Here is a 25,283-nt window from a genome sequence, read left to right as displayed (position 1 = left end):
AGTGTTACGACAACGGTACGTTCGGATAATCAAGGTTTTGCTGTAATAGAGAAAGTTCGTTTGGCTAAGATAATTTACACACAACAGGGTAAAATACCATAATCGTTGATAATAGAGATAAAAAGATTAAATAAAGGAAACGATTCTCTTATTCATTTACGTATTTCGCGAGCACGATCCTTGACTTTCAAACCGTACAAATTTTCGTTTGCACAATATAATTGCGCTCCATTTTTTCCCTACATCTGACTAATTAATCATTCAAACATTACGAATGCTACGAAGACCGTTACACGCTCAAGACTTTTTCAATAGTCGTGTACGCTTTCTTGTTTCACCTTGATTTTTCATTTGCGAATTATTTCGTCGGTACGCTAATAGTATTGCGGTAAATCGCGACGATAAGTCACTGTTTAACGTTGTAGTCGAACATAAGGATTCTTCTGAAACGATCTGAAGAACTGTAGAAGGATTCTTCTGATGAAGAACTGTAGAAGAATTCTTCTAAAATGAACTGTAGAAGGATTCTTCTGATGAAGAACTGTAGAAGAATATTTTCTAAAATGAACTGTAGAAGGATTCTTCTGATGAAGAACTGTAGAAGAATTCTTCTAAAATGAACTGTAGAAGGATTCTTCTAAGACCAACTGAAGAAGAACTGTAGAAGGATTCTTCTGAAATGAACTGAAGAAGAATTGTAGAAGAATTCTTCTGAGACGAACTGAAGAAGAACTGTAGAAGGATTCTTCTAAGACCAACTGAAGAAGAACTGTAGAAGAATTCTTCTAAAACGAACTGTAGAAGGGTTCTTCTGAAATGAACTGTAGAAGGATTCATCTACGAACATAAGGATAGGAGAACGGACATTCCAAAAAGAAATGTTCTCCGTTCGTATAACAGAACGTTCGAAAGGGTGTTCGGATGTAAGGGCATTCAAATAAGGTTGGTTCGGGTACCTGAAACCGCCTGAAATCTGCCATCGTTAACTTCTGGCCCCGTCATTGTGCGAAACCCCGTTAAAAAGTGAGCGTCACACCTCGGTGAACCCCTCTTTGTAAGATTCAGGACTCTCCACGGCTTTCAAAACCATGCTGTCGTTGCGTTCAAGCGTAAACGCAGAAACTAGGCATCTCCTCGGCCGTGAAAGGGTTGAAGTAACGATCCAAGTACTCTGCCCTGACCTGGTCTTGCTCGGTCTTGTTGGATGCACGTAAGGCTGGGCGAGGAGGATTGCTCGCCAAGCAATTCCGAGCGTGCGTACCCGCGCGTGCCTTTCTCCGCTTGCCTGCTGAAGCTATGCACGCCGAGGATGCAACTGTGGTTCGCTAAAATATTAGGTCATCCCACGAGTAAGCGTTTTTTTTTTGTTTTTATTTTTCTTTTTCTTCTGGAGGATACGTATCCAGGAAGCGAATCCACTGATGTCTCGTCACCACCGATCGATCACTTTTGACATTCTACTGTACGAGGGACGAACAATTGAATATTGCCTCGTAACGAAAAAGACAATCGCGCGAAACATCTGGTGTACGGTTCGTTTGGAGAACCTTGTACACCTCGAGAGTAATAATATCGTTTTTTAGGACGTAGGTTTCAGAAGATTCGATTTACAAGCTCCGAAAGCTCGCAACCTATGTTTCTTTGGAACATCTTGCGCAATATTCTCTTTCTATACCTTCCAATCAGGATTGTTGTACTCGAGCACGTGTCCTTTAGCGATGATTGTTTCCCGGTTGGTGCTTACAGCGCGCAGTGGTCCATGATTGGGTTCTCCCGAAGATGGAATAATATTAGAAAAAGAAAAGAAAGTATTTAAATATGTATTAATTCTATTAACGTAGATTCATACGCAATGCTCTCGATATTAAAAAAGAAAAGAAAATGTTTGCATACGTATTATTTGTATTAACATAAATCTACACGCAAGAGGCTGGGTATCGAACAGACTTTCCTTCGTAATTTTACAACCATATCGCGCCTTGTTCCGAGAGCAATTTATTTTTCTTTAATTAAAAATCTCTACTAATTAACCATGTACCCTAATTTTCGTTATATTAATTAATGTTTCCTTCGAAGATTTCACTTTGATGGTTCACGGTTTCCCAAACTTCTTTGGACGGATCCGTGTAATAAGCTCGTTATAAAAGTGAGCAATTGCATGGGAATACACGCGGATGAAAATTATTTTCCTCGTTACAGCTGCGGTCTGGGTTACATCCGTGCTCGTGGTAACCGAGCGAGATCGTTCTTGCAAAATCGAGTTAGTTTTTCGTTGAAAAACGCACCCGTTACGTCGATACTCCGACGTTCGACCAGCGGGAGGGAATCGACTCGCCGAAAGGTATCACGAGACTCAACGCGTCAATGAAACCCTCGATCGTTCGAGAACAACTATGAAATATCAAATTCTTTCTGATACGTAGCACGATAATCGATGGAATGACTTCTTCATGCTGCACCTTCGAGGCTAGAAGTCAGCGCGCGGCTCGAAAGATCATTTGGATCGCATTGATCCGGATTAGCCTTCCCACGATGCGAACGAAACGCGCGAGTCGATTTGTCATGTACGTTTCATCGGGTATCTTCGGCTCGAGGCTCCTCGCTTCTTTTTTTTCTTCTTCCTTTTCTTTTTTTCTTTTTCACCGCCAACCACGCCGTGAAATAATCTTCGGAAATTGCTACAGCGAGCCTTTGCTGCGATTTCTATTCCTGTCCTCCGATGTCTCGATTACTCGACGTTGCGAGAATCGCGTACTCGTTGCACGATGCGCCCCTTGAACCGTTTCTTCTTTCCGTTAATGGTTTCCGTGTTCGACGGTTCAGATGCCGCGCACCGTGGCCACAGAAGCGTTATCGAATCGTTAATAAGAGATCCTTAATGAGAGATGCTGGGTAACCTGCGAACCACTCTAACACAATTACGCTCGAAGATTGCGAGTCCCTGGCAATTATTAAAACCACTGGAACGGCATGTTGCGTTAAAAGACTATACGCTTGAAAAAATCTTCAAGCAGTTAACGCGTCGACTACCAAGTAGATTTCATAAGGGTTCTCGGTGTCCATTGATGATACGTGGTTTTTTCAACGTTTGTAACTTTTCACCCGATACCTTTACCTCGATCGTATTTCGCCAATAATTTTCACGGAGAACGCGTTTTCGAACGCACGTTGTTTTTTTTTTTTTTACGTAGCGTTATTGATATTTAAACGTCACGCCTTAAACGATCAGGTCGCGTAAACCGAAATGGTGTTGTCATTAGTGTACAAAGGACACGGCGATGCGTTGAAGGTGTTTATTAACGTCGCGGTGGTCACCGATGACTGGCGTTCTGAACTTACAACGAACGTACTCTAACGTGAATTTTTTAAATTAAGTTACGCTCGGTGATAATGGTAAAGTGATGAGTATTGTTATCGAATCTTTTTGCGTCACGCTTTGAACAAATTTAGAGAACGTTGCTAACCCTAATCTCCCCCGTGATCGTTTAACCTGCTGGTATTGCGCGAGTTGAATATGGAAAAGTGGCGTGTCAGTCCACGTGTTGATATTTAAACTCTCGAAGACATTGGATGCGGTGAGTTAAACAATCGTTATAACCATCTATCAACACTAGAACTACCAATATGGAACGTGTTACCATTTGTATATACCATATTACATATCTTCGAAGTTAGATAGGTAAAGTAATTTACCATTCGTTGTCCATTTTGATAACCGTCCAAATTTCAAACAAATGGAACACTGACCCTTTTGGCAGTTCCAGTGTTAAGATCGTCGAAAGGTGTGCAAATATCGACAGTTCCCAGCAAAAGGTCCGTGGATTGCCGGAGTTGTGCCAGCAGACGTTATTTTTTTTTTCTCACCATCCGGCGGACAGCTTGTATACATTAATGAACCGTAATTACGAAGTCTATGAGGACACACCATCGGTAATCTCGAGATCCACGGATAAATGAACGTGCCACGGTGGTGGGTGTATCGGATAAGTTTCGGGCCCTGCTCGACAATTTGCCAAGGGAAACTCGCGAAAGAGGTTGCTCGTAACGGGGCAAAAAAAAGTGGCGCAGGATTCGCCTTCTCCGGGTCAATCCAGGCAAGGTTCTAAGGCAAGGTGAGGCAAGGTGAGACGAAGCAAGGCAACGCGCATCACATCGTCCCCCCTTTCTGTTCATCGGGGCCCCGGTCCCAACGCGTTCAAGTATCATCTTATTAGAGCCACGCTATATAAACCCATCCTGCCAGCATGCCCAGCAGTTACGTACTGACTTTATTCACAGCCGTGTGCCGGAGTGCAACGATATTGTATACGAGGAGACACGTGCCTCATCTGAACCGTATCCGTGTATTCGACGTAGGTCCGATCCTAAGGGCGGCTCGAGAGTTCGTCAGACCTCGGCGACATTTCATCGAACCAACCCCTCTTTGTATATACACCCCCCGCGAACCCTCCCCGTCGGTGACACGGTGCTCCTTCGATTCCGATTCTTCGCCAGGAATATTTTTTTATCCCTTTGTCAAGTGATAACCCGTGGAAATCGCGTGTTACGTGTCCTCTGTGACCTCTTTGTCGAGAGACCAGGGACTGCTTTGATATAGCTTTGTCCGAGGATCGTATCGATGATTCGTTGACGTTGTTTTGTGACAAGGGAAGCTTCTCGGGAGGATACCGTACTCGTGGATACAACACACGCAAGGCGATCCTAGATGTAAATTTTCCTCGTTTTTTTCACAAAGACGTGTACACGGTTTCGATATAATGTTGTCGTTCTTTGACAAAGAAGTATATACGGTTACGAATTAGTAGTTTGATGAATAGTTGTTTCGATGTTGGGAATTTGTTGAATTTAAATTACGCGATGATACTTTCGTAATCTGTATAGAGAATTTTGTCCAATGCTGTATAAAAAAAATGTCTGTATAGAGAATTTTGTCCAACGGTGTATAAAAGAATTTCGATATAGAGAATTTTGTCCAACGGTGTATAAAAAAAATTTCTGTATAGAGAATTTTGTCCAACGGTGTATAAAAAAAATTTCGATATAGAGAATTTTGTCCAACGATGTATAAAAAAAATTTCTGTATAGAGAATTTTGTTCAACACTCGATACAACAAATTAAGAGTTTTTGGTCCCGAGTGAACGATCGATCGATCCGGTCGGCGAAGATTTTAAAGAGGATTCAACAACAGAGAACGTTAAGTTCCTGTACTCGTGATTCCCAACAAGGAGTGGTGTGTATGCATGCAATGCTACGAACAATCGTACCGCAGTCAGGGTGTGGTTAACCGTGAAATGTCGTTGAGGTCTATTCAACCCTTTATGTCGTAAAGCGCGCATTAAATCGGATCGCGGTAATTTATGTCTCCTTTAATTGGATGCACTTGGAAAATTATAATCTTTGTACACTTTCGCACGATACACCGGTCCTCGAACCTGGCAATTCTCGACTCGTCCTTCTTATTCCATTAAATGTTATTACAGTGCGTCTATAAAGGGTTGGTTGACTTTCTATTTCCCGCAGTGCACATTCCGAAAAGCGGTGCGCGAGTTGATTTCAGTACGCCTGGGTCAACATTGTTGCCCTCACAACATGTTTTACCTTCAGGTACGTGCCTTGAACCGATTAACGTTGTAATTACTCGGACACGCATCTGGTAATAAATATTCGTCGTTTGTTCGATTATAAATAACAGGAAAAAAAAAAGAAAGAAAAATGACGGTACTTCTTCCCTTCAATGCGTAAAATGATCGTGTTCCTTTACCTTCGTCAACTACTCTCGCACGTACGACGAAGATTAATATTTTACAAAAAATATTTGACTCTCGTCCACACGAGAAACATTCTCCTTTCACGGATACGAAAAGTATTCAACTCTCGTAGACATCTACCCCCGAAATTGAAATTTGGAAACCTCGGGAGCCAAGATACTCGATTCCAGAGACCAATGACACGTTCACACACGGTAGACACGGTAACGAGTTTATCGCGTTCTTCGAAACCGTTAACGATAGAATTTGTACTTCGCCAACTACCGAAGAATAACCCGAGAAGTATACAGATCCACCGCGGTAGTCCACCGAGTGAAAAGTGATAAGCAACGCCGACACAAGGAGTGTCTTTCCAATCCACGAACACCGATTCCTTTGCCGTCTAATTATTATAATTAATTACAGCCTCCCAACCGGCGAATCTCGTGACGCATAAATCTCAATTCACGTGTCCAGAGGGGAGAGGTGTCAACAAATTATCGCGAGTTATTCCTCAGTGCCGCATACTCGTCGCGGATTCCGCGATTAATCAGGAGGGACATGAATCACGCGGCAGACCCTCGTAATTGATTTATCGATATGCATACGTTTGCCAATCGCCTCAGGCGATGGGGAATCCTGGTGTTGACTATCGCTAGGGTTGGAAATGAATCCTGAATTCAATTCGACGGAGTCCTTGGTTGGTCGATCGAAGTCCTTCGAATGCTTCGATCTATCGATCGTGGTCAACAAGTACGAAAAGTAATACCTTTTGGTGTTACACAAATGTATTGTAACAATATTCCATGTATTGTACAGCTCAAGTTTTAGGACACCTTGTACAATTCGGAAAAAGGGTATGAAAATCGTTTCGGGAACAAATATACGGTTCTCATTGTACAATATTTTTGTCGCCAAGGCTGCTCTTTCGATGTGATCCTTTTTTTTTATATTATTTTTAAGAATTCAAACTGTCGTTTTACGTAAGGAAAATTTCGTTCTTCTTCCCACAGGTGACGTAACCCCTTAATATTTCGTTCCAACTGGTCCATGCAATATCAAACCGAGAAATATTACTTCGATAAGTTCACAACAGTTTTACGTTCACTTTCGATACGTGTCCCGATACTTCTGAACGTGTACGCGTACAACACGGTGTTCAAAAGTGTGCAAAGGGTCGATCTTGAACGTAGCTTTTTATTCAAATAAACGCGTGGTCGAATATAATCTTCAAGATTTTCAATTCTCGTAGCCATTGAAAAATTTCAAAACGACAATACTCATTATTTACTCTCAATTGTTTCATTGGACCGGTAGACGTCTTCGTAGTACTTTTTGGTGGTATTTCCTAAAATACAACTCTGGATCTATCGATTCCTAATCCCAACGGTCTTGAAGTTAGGAGTATCGTTTAAACGTGATCGAGTGTCGTCCCAAGCCACGACCAATTGGACAATTCAATTCTAAATTGGCGTCACAATGAGTTGGTCTAATTAACCGTGATAGAAAGCGTGCTTGCTGTTACGTGACTCCGTAGAACTCGCCTCGGTTTCGTTACTCGCCGCTGCAACACTCTATTCTTCTTCTTCTTCTTCTTCTTCTTCTTCTTCTCCATCTTGGCACCTCTGTCCGGTTCAAGGAGATCCTGCAGCGCCTCTTCTTGGAAGTCCAAAGACATCCGATAATGGAAGCAGCATGATCCTTTTTGCGCAAAGGTCGTAAACGTTTCAAGCAAAACTCGATGGATTCACGGATGACGGTGAAGCTTTATCGTTGGTGATCGTGTCAACGATATAATAATCATTTTTTTTACGGAACAATTCTCTCTTTCTCTCTTCGAAGGATCACTTTAGGTATTGTAATAACCTGGTCGGAAAGTTTTATCGATTTAATCGTTCGATCGTAAAAGGATTCCATTTTGTAATATTGGGTTATTCGAAAAGTAATTTTGTTTTTTTTTTTTTTGTGAAAATGAAACATGATTTTTTTAGAGTCTATAAACATTTAATTAAATTGTGTATTCTCCATTTTGGAAAACGAAATGACTTAAGGAACAACCCAATATAATCTTTTTTTTTTCATCTCAGGATGTTTCACAATCTATAATTTCACGGAGGAAATTATAAATAAACACACGATGACGTTGTGACGTAACCTGTAGATTAACCCTGGTGCATACGAGTTGTTTTAGACCCGTCGTGCGCTCGTATATTATTTTTCTATAATCGAAGCTATCGTGATCGATAGATTAGATGTTCCTGTATCGTTCTAGTCTTGTTCTTTTGAAGTTAAGACCACGAGTTTTATACACTTGGAAGATTTTTTATCCAAAGATCTTCGTTGTATAGAAAACACGCTTTAAGGTATACTGTTACATTTGATAGACAAGGAAGATTAGAAGCAGTTGCAGCAACGAAGAAAAGTGTTTGCACGCGTATCGAGATAAAATCGAATTTATTTTTACCGCGGGACATTTACAACGTTGATCTACGATACAATTTTCCGCGAGGAGGTCTTCGAGCGTGGCACTTTTTCACGCTCGTCTTCGTTGAAAATCATTCTGTTTGCTTTCTTCAATTTATCGTGATTTTGTTAATCGTGCTTCCAGCCGTGTGACGCAATTCGGCATGGAAACTGCAGACCTTTGAGATTTAAAAGGATTTGCATCACTTTGGCTGTGACAATGAACAATGAACGAAGATGGATTTTTCTGCTGTTAGTAAATTTAAATAAGCGACGGTGCTAAGTGAGAGTAGCTACTTAACATTCTCCGCGAGACTGTGAATTATTTCGCAATATTCCCATTTTTCTTCGCCTCTGCATCTTTTTGGTTGGCGCCGATCCAAGGGAAACTCCCTCAGTTTCTCTTCGCACGGAAACATAAAGATCCTGAAATTTTATCTAAATCAATGTACACAATATCAACGACGAGGCTTTAAAACTGATCCTCACGCTATCGATAACTTTGTATTTGCAGAGCACGTGATTTCGAAAATTGGAATAAAATCACTTTGCAAAGTCGAAAGTTACGAGTCGAGACCAATGATATCGAGAAATTAGCAACTCCGATCGTAAAGGGGGAAAAAAATTGAATAAAATCGAGTATACGAGAGGATTATTGTGAAGATCGTTTCTTATAATAAATAACACGAGTAATTTAATGTTTTCATCGCGTACTACCATTGTGACGAACATTATGGTCTTTATATTTGCAAAGTACGTGATTTTAAACATTTTTTCTAACGTATATATTTTTATAAGTTTTATTTTCGACTACGTAATTTCTACGTGTATCGTAGTTTACTGCTTATACTGATTTTTAGAGAAAAACTGGAACTCGGAAAGTGCACTCGCACTGGTAATCCTAGCCTCGATCGATAATTTTGTAAATTATGTTCATTCAAGGAAAGAACACCATCGGATCGTTGATCGAAACTTCTTGCATGTGTTACGTTCGCTATCGACGATAACGTTTGACGTGGAATCCTTTTAACATAAAACTGGTCCCAGCATTTTCGTACGCAACAATGCTTCCATTTCGTTATTCGTGCACACCTCTCTATTAATTTCGTGATCTGAAACCGGATCCCGTGTAGACGAAACGCGCAGAGGAAACAGTTTCGCACGCATTTCGTTGTGCCGGAGCCAGCGAAGAGGCGAATTAGAAATGAGGCGGAAGACGTGTAATTAAATCGTTGCGAAACTACTGTAAATAAGTGACACATTCGCAGAGTGAAACAACTCCACGCAATTATCTCGCGCTTTAACTATTCTTTATTCTTTTCAGTGACTTTTGGTCCCGATGATTCCTTTCCTTCTGGTATAACTTTTGTTCATTGTTCACGCGACGTAACGATTATCGGAACAGATTTCGACTGTTTGAATAAAACGATCGTTGGCCACAATTCTAGCTGCACCGAATTGCAGTAGCACCGAATTGCAGTTGCGTCTAATTGCAGCTGCACCGAATTGCAGTGCACCGAATTGCAGTTGCACCGAATTGCAGTTGCATCTAATTGCAGCTGCGCCGAATTGCAATTGCACCGAATTGCAGCTGCACCGAATTGCAATTGCACCGAATTGCAATTGCACCGAATTGCAATTGTGCCGAATTGCGAGCACTTTATCGGGACGGGTAACCCCATCGTGCAGAAAATTTCTTTCTCACGTTTTCCAAAAGTTTAACCATACGAGTGTATATTCCCAAAGTTTTATTTCGAAGATTCGAAAAAGTTACGAAGCTATGGAAATATTTCCTCGAAGTGGAAATCAAGATCTGTAAAAAGAAAAAGAAATATACACGCAAAATAGCACAGCGATCGATAACCACCTACGAGAATGCAAATGGAAAACAATTATGAAAGAAAAAGTAAATGAAACTAAAAAGAATCGATTAAAAACATTCAGCGCCCATTTAAATACAGCAAAGTAGCACGAAAAGAATTTTTATTCTCATTCTATCGATAAATTGCGAGGAAACGAATATTACCGAACCTACGAATAAATTACAAGTATAAAACCGCTGTTTTTCCCCTCGAGGCGTTGATCGGATGCTTTGATACGCGTACAATAGGCTAACGGTCGCTACCGCTTATGACAAGTGTACTAACAGGCCGAACTTGCGAAATACGAGAGCACGTTCTCAGTTTCTAATTGAGGAAGATGTTGTCCGTGTTAAGTCTAACGATTAGACACTAATCTCATCTCGACGGTCGCATTATACATCTGTCGTCCTGTTACCAAATCCGTTGTACATCAGTTTGCAACACGCCAACAGTTCATTACATTCTCATCATGATTATCCACAGCTGACACGCGTTTTGTTAGCGAGAGGAAACGCGGTACCATTAAAAGTTGCGCGTCAAACGATTACCGCACAGTAATTGAATGCGATTGTGTAAACGGGAGTAGGAGGATAGAGTGGGAGTGCATTTAACTTCGAGGAGACACCGTCTCCGATGATTGCGCTTGTAGGAAACCGACGAGACTCGGTTGTTCTAATTTTTCAATCGCTTCGAATCGATTCGAATACTACTATGGAACAATACTAGGTTGTTCGATAGATTTTCTCGTTCAATGAAACGAGAAACGATTTGGTAGGAATGAACACAAACGACGAAATTCGTAAGATTGAAGAAGAAGTTGTAAACGAATGGCAAATTAGGTGGAACAATGATACACGTGGCAGAGAAACGTTTAAATTTGTAAACGAGGTTACCAATTTCTGAATGAAAATAAATGGTACTCACCGGGAAGATATCTTGGGTAGTTACAGGATATGGTTCTACAAACGATACATTATACAAACGCGGGGCTGTTCAGTCCCTGAAACGCGAAATGTGTAGTAAAAGCAACGAAATTATTTACCATGTGCTTTTCGAGTATGGAAGATGTGATAATTAGATACGAACAATTGAGAAGAAACAGAGGCAACTTTGTGTATTTAATAAATACCGAAGAGAATTTCAAGCAATTTACATATTTCGTAAAAGAACTAATTGAGGTAGGAGACACTTACCTGGAAAGTTTAAGAGACTCGGAGATAACTGCTGTTGACCCGAACATGGAAGTAGAGGGAAACAGTGGGATTTTTGATGATATCTGAAAGAAAGAAGGAAGAAGAATAAAGAAGAGGAGAAATATGAAAGAAGAAAGGAGAAGAATGTAAAAGAAAATGACAGAAGTAAAGAAATGAAGGAAGAAGTGGATAGAATAAGGAAGAATAAAATGAGAAAGAAATTAATTTAGAAACGAAAATGCTTGAATTGGATCGGGTTCGATCTAAATAGTCCAAGTTATAACTTCAATCAAGTGATAAGAGACAGTAATGAACGAAAGCTCGAAAACTGCACCCCTTAAAGGAAAGATTAACACTACGAGTAACTGTGGAAGGGTATCGAAAGTAGTAATTTTAATTTTTAATAATTAGAAAGAATTATTCTTGTTCAGTATCTAATTATAAAAAATCGTTAAAAATAATCGTTGAAAATGGTTTCCGAAAGTATTTAATTTTTAAAAATATTCTTTGCTGAATAAATCCTTACTTTCACATCATACGAGAGATAGGTTCTTTTCAAGTGTTAAAATTAGTGTTAAATTTTAATACGTTACGTATTAAAAAAATAGGAAGGAATTTTCCCGTTGATAGTTTCCTGAAAATTCAATCCTTTTTGAAGTATCGTGCACTGTATACTACAGCAACCAACACCTGATAACTTTTTAACTATATTGAAATAATTACACAAGCAATCTCTAGAGCGATCTCTAAAGGTGACATTGGTCTCGAACAAACTCCTTATTTAAACAAAACCATACGTACCAGATGTAGTAAGCCTTCTTCAACATTCGAAGCGATCTGCAACATAAAGAAATACAAACTTTCGTTAAATGTTCCATTACAGATAACGATACTTTGCATGGCAGTGGTTCACGTAATTTGCGACCTACCTCCTGGAACAAGACGAAACACGTACCTGCCCCCCGAGCCTACAAAAGGTTACAATTACGATACACCACGGATACCGTTCCCCAAACCCTCGACTCCACGACCCCCCTTCTCTTCGACGACACCTTATCCAAGTAGACCGATGCGTCCTTATCCTAGTCCCAAACCGAGCACGAAATTCCCCACGTCGAGACCAACACCTGGCGAAGGATATCCACCTCCAGGTCCAAGACCCACTCCAGAGTTCCCGGATTATGGACCACCGACTGGGCCACCTGGGAACAACATTACTCCTAGTGGAGTAAGTATCGCAGAGTTGGGCATCATTTACTCGAATATATAAATTCCAATAAAATGTTTATCGACATTTTGGAAACTAATTGTTCGGAAAGTCATTTCGTTCTTTTAGTGAAAATGAAACACGATCTTTTTAGAATGTACAAACATTTGATGAAATTATATCGTCCATCGGGGTCATTTCTTAGTCGTTCCTTCGTTTCTGTATCGATTCCATTTATTAATTAATTTCAGCACGATCATCACCACCATCACGAGCCAGGCATGCCGTTCGACTTCAACTACGCTGTGAAGGAGGACGCGTTCGGCAACGATTACTCCCACAACGCCATAAGCGACGGTGATATAGTCCGCGGGGAGTACAGAGTCCAGCTACCGGACGGTAGGCTGCAGATCGTTCGTTACACTGCCGATTGGAAACACGGGTTCAGTGCGCAGGTCTCCTACGACGGGAATCCCCGTTTCGACGTTCCTCGGCCGCCTGGCACCTTCGCAGGCTATTAGGCGTAGCGTCGAGCTCAGGGTTGCGAACTCGTACGATGTTAACACACCGTGCGATGTTAACACATCGTTAGTTCTCACCGTGCGGTATCGCTGTCTCTCCGCCTTCAATACGTTGCCGCTAATATAGCCGAATCGTCCCGGATCGTCGAGATTTTATTCTGTTTTTTTTTTTTTTTTTTTTTCACCCCCAATCGTTCGGTGTCGCTTCATTCGCGATCGCCCCTGTCCAGGTAGATCCAGGAATCGGTACCACTGGAAGTATCGCTTCGCGCTCGGTTTGGACCGTGGTTGCATTAGGGTATTGATAATACGGCACAGGTATAAAAGGAGTAATATTTCGCGAGACAAATCTCCAAGGAGAACGAAGAAAGCGGGTGCTACTCGTCGTTGCGAGAAAACGATCGAAGGAGTTATCACGTGAACACGTGAATGAAGATGTTCCGAAAATGCCGAGGAACAGAGGAACATCGTTTGGGTGGTACTTGTTCGAGATTATTTCTCGGTATGACTACTCGATCGTGATAGAATTGCGAGCACGATGCTCCTAAGATCGAGATCAAATGATCATCGTTGAACGTAAGAACGTTTTCAGAAAAATAGGAATCGAGTGGATATCACTTAACAACTTGCAATCGAAACGAGATTCAACGAGTAGCGCTCGCTTTCGATATCTGCCATTTGGTTCGCGGATCACGAACGAAAGAAATTGTACACGTATTTTCAAACGCGAATTGTTTAACCGTAGTCGGCACCGTCGATTTCTTCAATTCCCCGCCGGTGTGAATTCTAGATCTAAGTAATCAAAGACAACCCCTTAGCCCCAGAGTATATTTTTTATTCTTCAGTTAGATGCGTCCAATGGACGCGAATATATAGGAGGAACGAAATAAAAAATTGTTAAAATGAAAGTGTACTTCTTTATGAAACACGAAACACCAGCTAAGGAGCAACTTGTCGGGGTAACGTTTAATTTTAAGGGCCGCTGATGAAATAATAACATTGACCTTTTTTGCAATCGCGCGTCACCGCTGGAACGATCGACCCTTCGAGTATCCGGTCAACGATCTGAGAAAAAATTTCGGATAAAATAATTTCGCAAAATCGAAAGTTACATCGATAATCAACGATTTCGAGCAATCGGCAAGTCCAATCGTAAAGGGAAAAAAAATTGAATAAAATCGAGTACACGAGAGGACCATTGTGATCATTTCTTATAATAAAAGAAAAAAACATGAGTAATTTAATGTTTTTATCGCGTACCACCATTGTGGCGAACACTGTGGCCGTTGCGCTATTGATAACTTTATATTTGCAAAACACATGTGCCTGATTTCGAAAATTGTTTGTAACATATGCATATATATTTTTATAAGTATTACTCGTAGCGTAAGTTTCGACTACATAATTTCTAGGAGTTTTTACGTGTATCGTAGTTTACTTTTTACACTGGTTTTTAGGGAAAAACTGGAAGTTAGAAAGTACACTCACATCGTTAATCCTAGCCCCGATCGATCATTTTGTAAATGTATTATAAAGAATCCAAGGAAAGACTCGGCAGTCTATATTAACAATTCGTTCGAATAGAATCCATTCGAATAGAAGGTCCATGGAACGTGTTTGTAACCTAATATAAAAGAAAATCCAATGTTTTTAATGCACACACATATGTAAACATTTCTTCTTTTCCCAAGTGTATAAATATTACTTTCGTTGAAATTGTACAAGTATGTCTACCTTCTTTTACCAAGTGTACTGTCCTTTCATTTCTCTCGTATACAATGATTTCTTCTCTCAATTTACATATCAAATATTTGAAATATTTCAAATATCAAATATTTCTTCCAAGCATTCACTTCTGTCGCACCTGTTCTAAAAATGACTCTCTCCTCCGAGTATACTACAATTTGTTGCGGTGGCTCGTCGCTATGGTTAAATTGATCGTCGCGCATGTGCACTACTTATTGTACGAAAACTTATTGTTACGAAAGGTATCGACGATCGTTGGGTACCACGATGGTTCACCGTCTTTCTACCATTTTCGAAAATCGTTTGGCATTTCACTGGCTCGAGAAAAGAAACTCGGTTACGATCGGTTGATATTTGAGTGTTTTAATATTTTTACGGTGACGTTAAAAATTGTACTGCTCAAAATGACTCTACCATTGTCGAGAACGGATTATGCGGCCGTGGGTGTCACATCTCGAGGCACAACGAGGATATTCTCTGCAACGGAGCACAAACAAACGCAAAAGTTTGCAGTCGCTGACCACGATGGTGTTCTACACGTGTACGGTAAGTTCCATGGGATAGTCTGCGTGTCGCTCGATCAACATTGGTAATTTTCATCGATCGACGAATACGCGATTAACCATTACTTCTCTCTTCGTAATAGGTGTGAAGAAAGGCGAGTTACAGGTGACGTTTAAATCCCTACCAGGACCAAAGATTAATAAACTGGTCCTAGGTGGTACCGCGCGTGATAAGATTTACATTGCACACGGAAATACCGTCAAGGGTTACACGAAGAAGGGAAAATTGTTCTTAGATTTCGACACGAATCTCATAGACCCCATCTCAGCGATGTGAGTTTGATCTGACATATACAGGGGTGTGAACTAGTCCTAAGTGAAACTTGATCTTAGATTTCGACACGAATATCATAGACAGTATTTTGATCTTTAGACATAGACGGTATTTTGATCTTCAGACAAATTAGACCAAATTGGGTGGCTAGAATCTCCACTCGAGCGTAAAGAGTTAAATGTTTATAGTTCGTAATATTTATTTCGGACCTCGTAGGTGCGTGCTCGGTCCAGATCTAGCAGCGTGTGCCAGGGACCTTTATCACAGATACCATGATTGCAAAGATGCCGATTCCTACTTAGCAGGCGAAATTTTATACGATATTATTCTTTTGCCTGCCGAAGGTTCCACTGTGTACGCGATTCTTGCCTGTGGAGATTGCGCCGTAAGCAATTGCATTCGTTCCAGTATTGCAACGATCTGTAAGGTGTACAAATTAATTCTCAGCCTTTTTAAAATAAATTTAACGTTACCAGTTGCACTTCAATCTTTGCGAGAAACATTGGTTTTGTCGGAACGATAAATAATTAGACTTTTCTATTATACCAGCGATGATTTATTTTAAAGAAGGTATATCTTTTGTGAACTTTTTAGAGCGATTGTCTTGCACACGTAGAAAACTGCTACTATAATTCGTCCCACTGATACTTATCTCAAGAATGACAATTAAACATTCTGGATCCCAGGAAAAGAAGTTTCAAATAAAGACTAATATTTTGTTACCAAATTCTACGCTAATTTATATTACTTTAACAGTTTTAAAGTTAATCTTACGTACGTTCTTTAATACTCTAACGTGACTGAGATAAAGTTCAGTTTAAATAAGCACTACAATTGAATTAATTCAAAGGCTTGGAATTAATTTTAAATATTTATAAAAAATCGATAAACACGTATCGATGAACTTCGTTTCCCTTAGGTGCGAGTTCTTCACGGCACGAAGAGTCCAGCAGTGCTTAGACTTCCAAGTGTACCTACAGTGCTAGCTTTATACAGGTATCATCAGCCTACAATTACTATACACACATATACCTCGTATTTTTATATCGTTCCTTATAGGGAGGGTGACGTCGAATCCAAAGATCGTATTCTACTTGGAACCATGGATGGTAGGATAGGGTTATTGATTCTTCAGGGTAACAAAACTCTGAGAATCACTTGGTTGTTGAATGTCACTGGCTCTGAGGTTTCTTCTTTGGATACGTACGAATTACAAGACGGTTTGGATATACTTATCGGTCGACAAGATGGTACCGTTGAAGTGTACACATTCCCCGATGAAGACACATCACCATCACTTCGCTATCGTTACGTAAGTACATCACGAATCTATTTTTCCGTGTCTTCTTCTATAGTTGTTGGTAACTCATTTTCTGTAAAGTGAGAAGTTTAAGAAGAAAACGAATCGACCTGACAAATCTGTAGTATACTTTGTAGAATGCCAGCGAGAGCATCAGTTCGGTGGTAGGCGGAATAATCGGAGCTGCAGGATATCCGGAAGTTCTAGTCACAACGTATTCGGGACGAATATTTGGTTTAACTACCAGACCACCTGGACTCCTAGAGGCCGATCAAAATGACGGTTTAACGAAACTGAAAACAGAGATTCAACAGTTACAGGAGAAACTTAACGAAGAGAAGGAGGCAGCTAATTTTACCGTCGATCCTTTAGCACCTTTAATTTTATCGGTGAATCACAGGTAATACGATTGTTGGTTTTGTATGTGTATTTTAACGATACGATAAATATTAAGGAAATTGCCCTCAGGATGGTTTTGAACAAAGAGGATGCATCGTACTCGCTTTCCATCGAACTCGATACTCCGATCGATAACATTTTGGTACAATCGGACACACCTGTGAAATTACTGGACGTTGAAAGTAACAGTGCAGTGGTCAGCCTTTCGGCTTGCAATCCTAGAGATGGCAATTTTATTCTAGCTACCTATCGCTGCCAAGTAAGTATAACTTATAACGAGTCGTTGCATGTAAGAGAATGTGATATAACATAGAGATTCGTAACAGAGGTTCCCGGGTATCCCGAATGTAGAACAATATCGACAATTTTGGTCATCGATAGAAGATTTAAGAAGCTTCGTGTCATAGCCACGTATTCTTTTAATCTGGTTATTGTCTTCACAGGTGAACACTAATCATCTTGAAATGAGACTAAGAACCATTGAAGGTCAGCCAGGTACTTTACAAATCTACGTGACTTCGCAAGTATGTTTACAATTCCTCTCGTAGATCTAATGTTGCATCAAAAGTGCATACAAGGTGTCTCGGTGAAAATTAACCCTTGAAATGCTTCTTAACTATAAGAGCAACAGAACAATATTTCGAACACAAATTATTTAGTATTAAAAAGATCATCGTATGGTCGTCTCGATTTTTTGGTAATTTTGCAGTTTAGTAATTTTGTCCCATATTCGTTTATTTTTCCAATTTTTCGAAAAACAAAAATACCTACAATTCAAAAATCATCTTGTAATAGGAAATCTACTATTCGTGTAATAAAATGTTCACATAATGGGTGTTCGTACAATGAAGGTTTTACTGTAAACGTTTACTCGCTTTCGAACGCTTTATTTGTGTACTACAATGGAACGCGTAGCAAGTCATCGCGTTGGAACATTGGTGTACAAGGAATCATCGACAACACGCGAAGGTACGAAGCAACGAATTATTGCAACACGTGTCTCGATAAGATCTGAGACAATTCAAAGTGCAATTGAATCGGTAGCGACACGTGTATAGCTTCGTATCGATGTCAATGGACGACATTTCGAACACATCGTTTAAAAACAAGTTGGTTTATTATACACGATTATGGTCTTTCGCACCACCTTGACCGACCTTGGGTTACAGGTATTTGTACTCGTATAGCAAACTAACTATCAGAAGATAAATTGGAATTTTCCAAGTTTATTATTCTATGTTTATAGACTACTGTTAAAAAAAAAAAAAATAGAAATAACATTAACTTCTTTCTGATCGTTTCTTTTCGAAGAAATTATAAGACTCTTCGATGTGGAGTTTCCGTACAAGTATTTATCTATGTTTACGTTAGATTCACGATTTTTTATAAAAGAAAATAATAAAAATTTCACGAGTTGTATAATCTCGAGTGTGTTTTGAAAAACTGTGTGTTTGAGAAAAGATACATAAAAAAAAATTGGTGTTTTCGATGCTACATTACCAGAATACCCCCTTAAACGACTCCATTCACAAAAAATTGATACAACTAACTATAAAATGTTAATACCAAATATTAATACCAAATCATTTTTATTTAAAAATTTGTTCCGTTACTCCTATACTTTAAAAGAAAATTACAATGCCAACGTTTACCAAGACACCCTGTATAGTAACAAATAGTACAATTTAACAAAGTTCTCTGTAATTTAGGTACAGCCAAAGTGTTGTCGCAGAATATTGATACCTATATGCGCCCTTTCCCTTCATTTAAGGCAACACGAAAACGATGGCATAGAATTCTCTGGAAAGTCTTTCAACGAATTGAAATTAATTGGAAGCTTCACCGTTGCGGAGGTAGAATTACAAACATTGAAAATACATTTTACCAAAAATCAGTAGATTGCAGAGTACCGGAAACTCTCATTCATTCGTTATGAATCCCCTTCTTACAATCAAAATTTCGAAATAAATTCTTAGTTGAAAATATTCGTATGCACCTTAGATGCACGCCTGGCTCTCTTTGGCATTGCCCGATGTTCCCGAAAGGCCTCATTTGAAAGAAGGTGAAGCTATTTTAATATACGTTTCGTCCTTCGTGGGCACGATCCTGAAATGCACGTACAAGTAAGTTCTTCGTTGAATCAACGACACGGCTACTGTGTTCAACGTTTCACTTTAATTTCTAGAAAAGGAAACGCCGTTTTCCACGGAGAGAACATCTCGAGCGTTATAATTCTCCGAGACATATTGACGAGGGAAGCGACAAAGAGGAAAATCAAGTTGGATGTATTTTGCGGTACGTTACTTCGATGCGAAAGCGTGAAATATTTTTTGTAAATCGAGTAAGCGTAAAGTTGGTAAAAAAGAAAATCTCCACCTTTGTAAACTTTATTACATTTTCAATATGGCGGACTTGATCGAGAATACACTGTTACCGTACGGGGCATTTAGGACGCGAACGTACGAAACAATATCGGTAATTGTGGAAATAACTGTGCTGTGTTCCGATAAAGTTACAAATCGATGCAAAATTTTAACGAGTAACTATAGTCAGCTGTAAGATACAATAGCGTGAAGACTGAGATAACTATAGTCATCTATCCTCACTGTATCCTTATCCTCTCGTTGTATCTTATGGACGACTATAGTCCCAACATTTTAACGAGTAACTATTTAAACTAACTATGGTCTATTTACGGGTAACTATGGTCACCCGTAAGATACAGTGAACATGTGACGATGGGTGATTAGAGTCACTGGTAAGATACAAGTAACGTGAGGTGTTTATAGTCACTCGAATGAAAAGTATCTCTACAGACGTTTCAGAGGGCAGTGTATCCAGAGTATTGGAGTTGATACTTCCGCGATTGAACACTGCCGATGAATTGATCACAAAAGTGAAAATTTTAAACGCACTAGAGGAATGGGAGTTGAAGGAAAATCCGAAACAGAATCTGTGCTCCGAATACCAAAAGTTGCTAAAGGAAGAAACGGAAATCAAATCGCAATACGCAAAGGACAATGAAATTTTAGACAGGCTCCACGGAATAATTACCGATCTTTATGTCGATTGGGAGAGAGCTAAACGATCTCGCAGGTAATGTATAAATAATATGACATATATTGACATTATATTACAATTAACAATTGCATTTCGTTCGTTAATTTGTAAAACACAATATTTCTAGTTCAACAAATTTTGCAACACGGTTTTTCTTTTCACTTGTTTGATCGGTTGTCGATTTAAATTTAAGTTAGTATTTAATGTTCCGGACACTCGTGTTTAATTGAAAAAAGAAAATAACAAATTTTCTTCCTTCGGATTCCTATTTAAAATATCGATCGTTAATTTTCTCTAACTATATGATATTATATAAATTATAATAAAAAATGTTTAGGAACATAATTTACAACATAATATAAGGAAAATAATTGATACATAATTTTATTAATATCCTTCGATTATTCTATCGGTAATAAAAATCGAAGGATTTCATCATTCTCCATTTTATATTTACAATATCAAAAATCAAAATTTATTTAAAAAGTTCATTTCTTTTAAAGTTAGAAACTTCAAATTAATTGCACCACTTTCTATATACATTCCGTATGTTTCAGGATTAGTAGCAAAGATGCGGCTGAAAAGCTCAACGCAGCTCTCGAATCCCGAGAATTGGCTCAACTTTTACATGTTTTTATTGATACAAATAACACGGTGCCTGCACCATCGTCAACACCTTCCATTATCTAAGATTGAACTACAGACTTTTTTGTGGAGAATGCAATAAAAGTGGACCACAGTGTTTCTATAAATGTTTTCACGTAAAAAATATATTTTTCAACGACGATTCGCGATACAAACGACTAACTTACCTAGACTTAGAAATGTACATACATGTATACAAAATGTAAATGAAATAAGTAACTAAACTGTAGGAACGTATTTTGTTTATCGTAAGGGTGAACAAAAATCGTGTAAAATATGTTCGAGAATTTTCAATTTACGAGATATAAATACTTTTTGTTCGTTAACTTTGTTAAAGATTCCAAATTATTGGAAGTGATTTTCTTCGATAGTATATTTGCGTCGTTTCTCATTGACTATCGAACACTTGTCGAGGAAAGAGTGGTTAAGATTCCAGTTGTTTAAAAAACAGTAGTAAATTTTGTTCAATAAATTATAATGGTTGAACTGGAAAACGCATACGAATAAGCTTTTGAGTGTGTACAGCGAAAATGTAGTAATACTAAATACATCCAAATGTCAGCAAAATTTGAAATATTATATATAGGACTATAGAACACGAATTGTGCTATCTATTCCCATAGATAAAAACGTGACATCGTAATCAGTTCTCATCTGCAAATTCAGTAATCAATAAAATTATTATTATTAAGAATAATTATTAAATATAATTTATTGAATATAAATACTATCACTGCTTGATTTTAAAAGAAAGCAAACGATAAATCGCAAACAAATTATTCATGTTTAAAAAAAGAATGGTTTCCGGATCCATATGTGTTCGATCTTTGTTTATCCTTAAGATAGGCAGAATATGTTCCTAAAATTTTATTACCTATTTCAATTATTCCCTGTATTTATATATATATATATATATATATATATATATATATATATATATATATATATATATATATATTTATACATATATGTATCTTTATGCAAATAAACTGATATATGTTTTTAGGATTTCCTTTCCGTTTTGTACTTTCACGAGTTTCCTGCTAAAAACAGTCTTAAGAATATTATTTAAACAATATATCCATTGTGATCGCATTTCCTTAAACGTATACCGCAGAGAAACTGGAAAGTACACTATGCACAATTACATAGGCAGTGCGTTGATGCGTAGCACTTCGATCAGTCATTTACAATAACGGTCTGTTACTTCACAAAACACAACATCTTTGTGCAACAGACCTCTCACATTCTAATTTCACGTTGCTTCACACGCTGGATCGCGCATTAAAGTACAAAAACAACTTTTAATTTGTTTCCGAATAAACGTTACATGAAGAAATACTGCCTGTAAAAATAGTAACACAAGACATTAAGTTTCCATATAATTTGCAATACGATAATGTAAATTAAAACAAATAAACTTACATGTTATCGGTAGTACGTACAACTGCCTCCAGTGGATCTCTGTCTTGATTCGCATCTGGTGTAGTTGTTACAGTATATTCTAAAGTTTGTCCTCCTGTGTGTGGCAAAATGCTTTCAGGATTATCGTCCGGTGGAACAATTTCCACGACTCCTGTTGCTTCCACTTCTAATTTTAGATCTCTAACGAGATCTTGAATTGTTTTGGCTTGCGCTCCTTTATCGTTTTCATCCTCTATGTTCTTCCCTGATATAACCCTGTTCAAAGGTCTATCTGTTCTTCCTCGAGTATGCGTGTGCATATGCCTTTTCATGTCACTTCGTACTCTAAATGGTTTTCCACATACTGTGCACGGATGTGGTTTCTCCCCAGTATGTATACGGCGATGATTTTGCAAGTAACTGCTCGCTCTAAACGTTTTGTTACAGTATTCACATCGATAGTTCTTTTCTCCAGTATGGATTCTTCTATGAACTATTAAGGAGTATTTCCGTGCAAAGTCTTTACCACAGTATTCGCATTGATATTGTTTTTGTTCCGAATGAATACTTGTTGAATGATATTTCAAGTCACCCCATTGACGAAAATGTCGTCCACATTCTTCGCACTTGTACGGCTTATCACCACTATGAAGGCGTTTATGAACCTATATTTTGAATAATTTGATTAATAGACGCAACGTACATATGACTTAGTTATATCGGGTTAGTATCCATGTCACCTTTAATGCACTAGCTGCAAAGAAACTTTTTCCACAAACTTCGCACTGATGCGGCCGTTCTCCACTATGAGATCGCAAGTGATACACTAAACTATTTTTATGGTGGAATGATCGATCACATTGAGGACACGATAATTCATCATCTACGATTATAAACAACTTTATTAAAATGCATTGCTCAAAGACGAAATTTTTATATAAAAATATACACACTTGATTTCCGCGCTTTCAGTACTTTCTTTTTTTTCGTTGTTTGTGGAATGTCAGTCTTTTCTTTTTCATGTAAGCCTTGCTCATTAACAGTTGGCGGTTTTACATGGTCCCTATGTACATGCTCCGTAACATCGGTAATTGTCCATAACGGTGATTCATTGTTTACTGTAGAGAGTGGGGATTCTGTTTCATCATCTATGTGAGCACCAGTTTCCTCCACTATAAATATTTCAAATATATAAGTTACAGCATACTACAAAATAATATCGCGTTTCCATTCGTGTACACTTACCAACGCCTCTGATGCCTTCCATGAGATCTTCAGGTTCACTGAATTCTTCGATCACAGTGTTTTCGAGATTTTGTACAGACTCTGGTACAGATATTGTAATATTAGTATTTGTTGCTTGTGCTATTCTTGTTTCCTGTTTTACAGGCTCATAGTGCACCTACAATATGAACAACTGTTGTAAATGACATTGATCAGATTGCCATAATTTAGGATCAAGATTATGGTTTAAGCATGAAAATTTAAACTGCTCACAAGATACACAATTTGGACATCTGAATATGTAAAAGTCAAATTACCTTAAGATGCTCGAAAAATTTTAATTGACTACTAAATCTAGAATTACACAGTTCACATTTGAATACGTGAGTTTGCATATCTCCGGATGACTCTATATTTATGGCATCCGAATTCAGTCTACTGCCATCTTTCCTTGAAGAGCTTCTTTTACTTTGTTGCTTGAGTTTACGTGGAATCCTCTTTTTATGAGGTAAAGACCTCTTTGGTCCAGAACTTGGAGCTGCATCTTCACTACTTTCTGCGGATACATCAATATCGTACTCGCTTTTAACATTTATGAATTCTTGCTTTACATTATGCGTGATTCTTTTAAAAGGTTGCAAAGTTGGATATACTGGTGGAGCATTTGGTTCTGGCACAGTTTGAATAGAATAAGTATTAACAGGTGTTAATGTTTCTAAATGAGAAACATCTGGTAGAGATGGATCTTCGTGTTGGGATTGACTATGAAGTTGCTGTTGTTTTTGTTGTTGCTGCAGTTGAACAGCAACTAAAGCTGCTGCCAACCTACGATCTTCCTATATAGAAAATAAAAATTTAATTTACCATATGTGGATGTAAAAAAATAAAATATTACCTCTGTTAATTCATGTTGTAACAGATCATCTGCTTCATAATATTGCGTTGCTGTGCCATAATCTGTACCAACGCCAGCATTGATCATATCAACGACCATTCCTTCGGAGATTAACTCTCCATTTAATGTTAAGAGAGGAACGCTCTTACTTAGTGGCTCTCCATCAGCCCTTTGAATGGTAATATATTGCGCACCTTCCATTCCCTCCAGCAGCACTGCTTGAGCTTCTTCTGTTGTAACTTCCATAGTTATTTATTTCTGCTGCTGATGGGAGAAAATTTCTTTTATGATTATTTTCTTTCCATTTGTAAAAACTACTTGTTTGTGCCTGCAAACATAAAATATTTGTCAAGGCTTATATAAAGGATTTTAACTTTGATAAGATATGTGTTAAAATTTGAATTTCAGCGTGTAATAAATCTAATAACAAATGATAGTATTATTTGAAACAAATTTAAATCGGTAACTGATCAATTTCGTACGTACATCGATCGTTTGAATGAGAAATCGCGATTCAAATTTCGCGCGCTCATGTACTTTAGAGATGACAGCAGTATCAAGGTCACTGCACCCGGAGCTTTCAGAAAATTTCTCTGGCGGCTTGATTCACGTTTTAGCAGAAAAAGCGGCCTCCTCTCGCCTTCTTCTACCGACCTTTGCAAGTCCAAATGGATTTCTGGTCTCCTTTTTGTAGAACTTGAGCGACATAAACAAAGCAAAATATTGAAACACTGTAGGACAAAATGTGACAACAGTGCTTGGGTCCTGACGCCATTAGA

At 38.6% G+C, this 25,283-nt stretch overlaps 3 protein-coding genes across 5 annotated transcripts; 2 read left to right on the top strand and 1 right to left on the bottom strand.

Moving 5' to 3' along the window:
- The first annotated feature begins 4,244 nt into the window (after nucleotides 1-4,244).
- On the top strand, nucleotides 4,245-12,994 carry LOC143153456 (uncharacterized). The gene is made up of 3 exons (XM_076324713.1): nucleotides 4,245-4,352; nucleotides 12,150-12,494; nucleotides 12,725-12,994. Exons 1-3 carry the CDS (start codon nucleotides 4,245-4,247, stop codon nucleotides 12,992-12,994), a joined length of 723 nt encoding a protein of 240 aa, XP_076180828.1.
- Nucleotides 12,995-15,144: 2,150 nt separating this feature from the next.
- LOC143153447 (BBSome complex member BBS7) lies at nucleotides 15,145-21,123 on the top strand. The gene is made up of 13 exons (XM_076324679.1): nucleotides 15,145-15,286; nucleotides 15,387-15,576; nucleotides 15,794-15,962; nucleotides 16,497-16,573; nucleotides 16,637-16,889; nucleotides 17,015-17,277; nucleotides 17,346-17,535; nucleotides 17,720-17,800; nucleotides 18,986-19,129; nucleotides 19,278-19,399; nucleotides 19,462-19,571; nucleotides 20,093-20,372; nucleotides 20,894-21,123. Exons 1-13 carry the CDS (start codon nucleotides 15,145-15,147, stop codon nucleotides 21,024-21,026), a joined length of 2,154 nt encoding a protein of 717 aa, XP_076180794.1. The 3' UTR covers nucleotides 21,027-21,123.
- Nucleotides 21,124-21,956: 833 nt separating this feature from the next.
- Nucleotides 21,957-25,129, bottom strand: LOC143153448 (uncharacterized). 3 transcript variants are annotated; one of them, XM_076324680.1, is made up of 8 exons: nucleotides 24,991-25,129; nucleotides 24,505-24,832; nucleotides 23,927-24,445; nucleotides 23,631-23,787; nucleotides 23,339-23,557; nucleotides 23,126-23,268; nucleotides 22,407-23,050; nucleotides 21,957-22,326 (listed from the first exon to the last, which is right to left on the bottom strand). In XM_076324680.1, the coding sequence occupies exons 2-8, from the start codon at nucleotides 24,748-24,750 to the stop codon at nucleotides 22,308-22,310; spliced, it is 1,947 nt and encodes a 648-aa protein (XP_076180795.1). In that variant the 5' UTR covers nucleotides 24,751-24,832; nucleotides 24,991-25,129; the 3' UTR covers nucleotides 21,957-22,307. The 3 variants fall into 3 exon arrangements, with proteins under 3 accessions (XP_076180795.1, XP_076180797.1, XP_076180798.1); XM_076324682.1 differs by having other exon boundaries at nucleotides 24,505-24,768; nucleotides 24,991-25,092; XM_076324683.1 differs by having other exon boundaries at nucleotides 24,505-24,765; nucleotides 24,991-25,088.
- Nucleotides 25,130-25,283: the final 154 nt, after the last annotated feature.

The sequence above is a fragment of the Ptiloglossa arizonensis genome, chromosome 12, assembly GCF_051014685.1.
Source record: "Ptiloglossa arizonensis isolate GNS036 chromosome 12, iyPtiAriz1_principal, whole genome shotgun sequence".
Classification (NCBI taxonomy): Eukaryota; Metazoa; Arthropoda; class Insecta; order Hymenoptera; family Colletidae; genus Ptiloglossa; species Ptiloglossa arizonensis.
The sequence above is the reverse complement of the archived record's forward strand: the minus strand, read 5'-3'. Positions and strand labels throughout refer to the sequence as shown.